Source organism: Odontomachus brunneus, unplaced genomic scaffold (assembly GCF_010583005.1).
Source record: "Odontomachus brunneus isolate Ranch 3 - 2012 unplaced genomic scaffold, Obru_v1 Obru_scaffold_002, whole genome shotgun sequence".
Lineage (NCBI taxonomy): Eukaryota > Metazoa > Arthropoda > Insecta > Hymenoptera > Formicidae > Odontomachus > Odontomachus brunneus.
In genome coordinates, this window is record NW_022639452.1 from 684,660 (window position 1) to 691,641 (window position 6,982).

A 6,982-nucleotide genomic window follows, 5' to 3' on the forward strand; every position below is an offset into this window, starting at 1 on the left:
AGGGAAACCATAAGATAATCGTTGCTTATAGACGAAGCTTATAGTCGCGTTCGTCTCCACCGTAAACAGAATAAACACGATGTATTCCTTAAAATTACCCGCAAATTCTCTATTTTCTCGCTATGCACGATCGCGAGGCCTCCTCAAACTGTCATGCATATCGAGATATGCTACAATATCGATTATCATTAAACTATCATACGACCATGTGCCAATCACAGAACATTAGTAATTGCGACAAGGGGGAAGCGAAATGTCACCGTCCGTCCCACGCGAGGGCATATTATATTAGCGCAAATGAAGAAGAAGCGGGAGAGCTCGGGGAAAGTAATAAACTACTCGAGCTAGACTGATCGTCTGCGAGCTTTTTAATTTCAACCGTAAGCCTCATGTGTATCCTTCTGAACGAAGCAAGGAGTACTGAAAGAGTCGAGCCGCGCGACCGCGCGCGCGCGGAAGTGAAATAAACGGATACATTTTCCTCGCAAGAGTGTTTGACAAAATCGTTGAATTTTTAGTCCGGTAATCTCTTTCCAACTCAAAGAAGGAGTCAGGTCAGAAGGGAATCACGCGAGTGCACAATTCGCGCGAAAGTGCGACATCCATTTCCCGTGCAAACAGCGTTTTCGAAAGCATGGACTTCCAAAACGTGAACCCCTTGAACGCCCAACTGAACAAGCTCTCGGGCAATCTGCTGCCGATGACAGGCGACGATCCGCTGTTTCCCATAGCGTGGAGGGTATACAGCACTGTCGTGTGGCTGATGGAGGTGGTGCAAGTCAGTGCGATCATTCCGGCGCTCATGTACGTGTCGAGGGAGAAAATCTTGCAGGATGCGACGGTCGGAGTCGTCATCAGCGTAGAGGCTTTCTTTTTGTTCGCGCGAATGCATGCACACAGGGATCTCGTGAGCAGACTGATTCGGAAGCTGAACGACTTCCTGAGCGAGCGAGACGATGTCATGGAGAGCATCGTGAGGTCGACTCTGAAGCCGGTGCAGACTCCGTTGAAGTTTTACTGGATAGCCGGGTCTGTATCCGTATTTGTGTGGTGCTGCATGTCGTTCGTGCCTGTCTTGGGAAGGCGGCACTTCTTCTACGAAGATTACAGAGTGCCGGTGGCCTTCTCGAGGCAACCCTTTTCATTGGACGTCTTCCTAGTGGGAAACTTGATCGTGACTGTTTCCAGCATATATATATTTACAAGAAAAGTAGCCATGGACGTGTACATGATAAATCTCATACTCCTAGTGACGGCGCAGTATCGCTACGTGTCGACGAGACTCACGGCATTATTTCGGGAAAGTAGCTCGCAGAATCAACGGGTGAAGTCTCCAAAAGGATATTCAGACGCGAATTCGTGGGCGGAGACAGAAATGAAAGACTTGTGTCGAATTCACAACACTATAATTCAGTAAGTAAAATTGGACATATTTATGCAAGATTGATCTAACTGATGCAATTATGATTTTTGAGTTTTGTTTTACCAATGAGCAGTGCATACGACTTTCCACATAAACTAGAAAAAAGTCTAAACCTCATGGACACCAAAAATTAATTAAAAATAGTTTTTATTTTCTACTAATTGCGCCATTTTTTTTACTATAGTTACGTATTTTTACCCAATTTTTTAGAGATAAGTTTGTCAAGGAATATCCTTGAAGAGAAGACAATGGACCATGCTTAACTTCTTGAAAAAAGAATCTCAGTGTTATCTATATTTTTTAAATCAAATTTTCATCTTTTTCTCGAAATTTTTTTCGGAACATCCTTTATATAGGTGGATCATTCTTGCATAACTACGGCCAGTTGATGATCTTTCCCAAATCTAACTACTCGCCCCTTCTATTGTTCGTGACTTGATGTTCTTTCACGGAGTTTTCACGGGGCATTTTTCTCCAAAACAATGTTTTATTCTCGGTCCATAATGCATTTCTATTATGTATTTGACTACTCAACGTCTCGTGAATGTTATCGTCTTTTCTACGCTTATTTTCAGCATAACGCCGATATTAAAGAAATTACTATCTGTGAATTTTAGTTTGATATATTTGAACAACGTTTTCCGATTCTGCTTTAATGGTATTATGCTGATAATTGCGGTGAGTAATAATTCGTGCAGTGGAACTTTTGAAACGTCTTATAGATCATCAAAATAAAGTAGTACGTAATATAAAATTATGTATTAAGTGACACATTTATTTCGCTTATTTTTTATACGAAGTCTCAACTTAGAGGTTTCTCTTAAATTTAGATATCATCAGCTCCAGTGGAAGCACTAATGATTTTTATGTACATGTCCGGCGGACTGGTGCAGCTCTACATTTTATGCTTATGCGCGCATCAATTATTAGAAGCGGTACACGTTTCGTTAAAACTAACTTATTCCTTATATTTTCGAACTTTGCAATTTTCGGAGATATCACGAAATTCGTCTTCTGTAAATTCGCTTAAATTATATCCAATTACATTCATGATAAGTGAAAAAGGCATTATTTCTTTATAAGCAAAGCAGCGTTCGTTATAGCTCCGCCCAATTGCGAAAGTTCCATCTCGATTAAAAATCATTATATACAAAATTTAGAGTATGCAAGTGACGGACACGGCGTTTCACGAAAAATGGTATCATTTTGGATCATCCTTGAAACGTATGTTCTTAATGATAATAGCAGCAAATAATTTAGAGTGCAAACTTGCGGCATTCGACAAATTTAATCTCTCTCTTCCTTCGTTTATGACGGTAAGACTGAATAATGTACACCTTAGATGTGTATTACAATAATATATTATATGTATGTGTGTACGTATATATACATATATATATATATATATATATATATATATATATATATATATATATATATATATATATATATTGTGCATCATTAAAAAATTTTTCTAAAATTTGCAATATTTATTCACATATTAATATCGATATTATATGTATTAACATTAATCACATTTGTTCCTTAAATTCTTCATATATTGTTTCAGATCCTGAATCACTCGTACTCAACCGCTCTTCTTTTCTTAAGAGTAAAATAAAAATTGACTACCACAACTTTTTCTTTAATTGTTACAGTCACAGCTATGTAACCCCAGTCGTACTTTACAAACCGATAATAAAACTCACTAAACAGATTAACGCAATTTATTATGCTGTTATATATATAAAAATAATTATATTTCTATACGAACTTAACGAAAAGTCGAAAAATTACGTGTATGAAAATTAAAAATTTTAATGACAGTTATTTAAAAAGTTAAGTTAGAATGTTAGAAAATGTATTAGTACGAAACATAATAAATAATACAATCTTATAGAAATAATCTGTAAAAGCAATAAACTAGCGATATTTGTGCAATATGTAAAGGATTTATTATATGATTAAATTGAAGAAAAATAAAATAGATTTCCGACCATGCAGGACGATATGCACAAAAAAAGATTTATTTGGTTATTGAAATCAAAATTTGGTTAAAATGGGATCAATCGAATGTTTAGTAATTGCAATAAAAAAATTTATTGCGGCTGTTTTGCTTTGCTCAGTGATCAAGTAAATATATTACTAAGAAAATAGAACAAAATAACGGCAAATAAACTTTTTATAATTACCAAATATTTCGTTAATTCCAATTTAACCAAATTTGTCAGCCAAATCTCTTTTTTCAGTACAGAATATACAATTTAAATTTACAACAACATATCCTTACATTCTATTATATTCCTTAGCATGCCACAAGTAGCGAAAGAAGGCTCAGTCGAATAACGAAAAAACTTGAATATTGATGCACCCAGTTCACAAAATTGAACTTGGTACAAACTTTTTATAAAGACATCAACTAACTCCTAACGTCAAGTGTTTTATGTCTCTTTGTTCCGTCGACTTACACGCGTAGAAGTGCACTACGACAGTAAAGTCAAAATATCCGCCACTGCCAACAAAGCCAACTATAAGATAATCGTCCTCTCGTATAGATACTTAAGAGGAAATTAGTGACTACGTCTACAGACACATTCTAAACAGAATGAAAATATGATTCTGCGTGAGATCAAACTGCTTTTGCCGTTGAACTGTTTTTCCTCTCTAATTTACATGCGACATTTATTATAGACTTATATCTTTACGATGAAGTACTAAACGCGTGTGTACCATTGTCTATAAGATATATTGAGGAATAGATAAATTTCGAGAAACATAGAATGATTGTACTCGCTAATTCTTTATAATTCAACAAAGGAAACTTGATATAGGCTCACTCGCGGCGCGACAGAGCACAAAACTCGGTCGTGATCCATGAATCATTTTGAAATTACAAGTCAGAAAAACTACACGTGTTCACGGGACGAGGAGAAATCATTCTCGCGCCTTCATCACAGATGCGATGAAGGAGATGTAAAACTGAGGTAAACGCGATTACACAACATCGCGGACGGAAATTTAAAGGCTCAACAGCAGCCATGGACTTCCAAAGCGTGAATCCTTTGAATATCCGACTGAACATGATCTCGGGCAATCTACTGAAGATGACCGCCGACAACACATCGTTTCCGACTCATTGGCGCATCTACAGCGTTCTCATGTGGTTGTTACAAATAATCATAGTGATCGCGTTAATCTTCGGATGCTTGTATGTGCCAAAGGAGAAGGCTCTGAAGGACGGCATGATTTGCATCGTGGTCGCCGCGGAGATGTTCTTCATTGTCCTACGACTCTACGCTTGCAGGGACCTGGTGGCTCAAGTAATTCGCCGGATAAATGACATTCTGCGTGTCGCGGACGATACTATGAAGAGCGTCGTGATAGCAACCATGCAACCGGTCCAGACTCCGCTCCAGTTCTATTGGATCGCAGGCGTGATATCAATAATAGCGTGGAACTGCATACCGCTCGTGTTGCTATTCGAGAAGGATGTCTTCTGTTATGAGGATTACAGAATACCGGTCGCTTTCTCCGGTCAGCCGTTCGCGACCAAAACTTTCCTATTGGGCAGCTTTGTTCTATCAATCGCCTCTCTGTATATGTTTATAAAAAAGGTCGGCGTGGACGTATACATGGTTCACATGGTGTTGATGTTAACAGCGCAATATCGATATATCACGATGCGGATCACGACAATATTTCAAAATCGGAATGAAAACGATGAGTCCCCGAAAACGGGCTATTCCGAATGGGAGCAAACAGAGATGAAAGCGTTGTGCCAACATCACAACACTTTGATTCAGTAAGTACTTAAAGTCTATCGTGCTCATATAGAACTATTTCCGTACACGAAGTGTTTAAATTTCATATAGGAAAAAACGTCCAGTAGCCGGCATATTGTTCGGATTTTATCAAACATTAATGTTTATAGAAGCTTATTGATTATTTGGCAATTATTATTTGTTTGTATTATAGATTTTATTTGTTTGTATTATAGATTTTCTTTTAAGTCCTCATATGTTTTAATATTTGGTAATATCTATGTAAAAGTGCCGAAAATAGTTCCAATGCCGACCACTGCACATTTTCCCCTACAAGTCGAAGTAATAAAGACACCCAAACTATGTAAGCAAATTATTAAGATTTGTCGAATTTCCTTCCTCGCTGTAAACTCTCTTGGCCGCTTCAGTACAACATTGCTACTGAAAGAGATATTGTCACTAAACTTCAGCATATTATACATGAACGGCGTATTACGATTTTGTTTCATTGGTATCATGCTGAGTGCCGTGAGTACAATTGACAGCGCTAATCATTGTAGAAATACTTTCCAGACATTGCAAAGACGATGACCGTCTTGCAATTTTATACTGTACTGCCTTTGTAAAAATTTAGATACCCTCGACGACATTCTGGGAAGGAGTATCGATCCTCATGTACACGTCAGGAGCGATAGTCCAACTATATATTCTTTGCTCTTGCGTGCAACAATTATTGGACGCGGTAAGCAATTAACTAGCAAAACTCTTTTGGTTGATAATTATACCTTGTTACACGCTTAGTCTTGATATGTATATGCAGAGTACCGAGGTGACGGACGAAGCGTTTCACCAGAAATGGTATATGTCCGAATCGCCGATAAAGAAAATATTTATGTTGATAATTATGGCTAATAACTTGCAGTGCAAACTCGCGACGTTCGAAAAATTCAATCTCTCCCTACCCTCATTCATGATGGTGAGATTTCATGTTGTCTATTATAACTTTACGACACATCTGCTACATATAAAAAATCTTGTTTCCCGAATCTCTATACGAATCTCTTTCCTAGATACTAAATCAATCATATTCGATCGCCCTTCTGTTTCTAAAGATGAAGTGAAGAGTAAATATCACATGGTATTTATTGCTATTACTTACTTAATTAATGGCGTTAACCAATATAGCGTGACCCTTAATCCGCTGTAATTCGTAATTCTTTTGTTTTAGAAAAAATTGCTACTTGTAAAAAATAAAAGGTCAAACTTGGCGATTAAATAAGAACGTCATTAGTGTTGTAATTTACAGCATGTCTATACATCAATAATAACAGCACGGAGAAATAATAAAAATAACGTTTGTAATATTGTTTAGTATTATTTATAGACTGCGTTTTCACGCTTCATTAAACAGGCACATGGAACTTGATTAAGGAGCTAAAGAGGAGTTAAAAATTTTATCGACAGAATACTGACATTTTTCTACAAAGTTTACGTTGCATTGGTTGTACAGAATTACATATGTTTTTATGTAATGAAAGTATGGGAAAAAATAAATAGCAACATTTCCCAATATATAATACAAACAAAAAAAATTTTCATGTAAAATTCTTTATATATCATTTTAGATTCTGAATCACTCGTATTCGATCGCTCTTCTTTTTTTAAGAGTAAAGTAAACATGGATCAGCTACCGCTCAATTTTTCCTCTAATTGTTAAAGACACAGTTACGCAACCCCAGTCGTACTTTTCAAACCAGTAATGAAATTCACTAAACAGATTAACGCAACTTATTATGCT

At 36.8% G+C, this 6,982-nt stretch overlaps 2 protein-coding genes across 2 annotated transcripts; both read left to right on the forward strand.

Annotated features, from left to right (window-relative positions):
* Positions 1–634: 634 nt before the first annotated feature.
* On the forward strand, positions 635–2,888 carry LOC116842689. The gene is made up of 5 exons (XM_032812249.1): positions 635–1,413; positions 1,999–2,101; positions 2,254–2,358; positions 2,584–2,749; positions 2,881–2,888. Exons 1-5 carry the CDS (start codon positions 635–637, stop codon positions 2,886–2,888), a joined length of 1,161 nt encoding a protein of 386 aa, XP_032668140.1.
* A 1,573-nt stretch (positions 2,889–4,461) lies between these two features.
* LOC116842708 lies at positions 4,462–6,514 on the forward strand. Its single transcript, XM_032812289.1, has 4 exons — positions 4,462–5,225; positions 5,986–6,160; positions 6,255–6,322; positions 6,413–6,514. Exons 1-3 carry the CDS (start codon positions 4,462–4,464, stop codon positions 6,303–6,305), a joined length of 990 nt encoding a protein of 329 aa, XP_032668180.1. The 3' UTR covers positions 6,306–6,322; positions 6,413–6,514.
* The last annotated feature ends 468 nt before the right edge of the window (positions 6,515–6,982 follow it).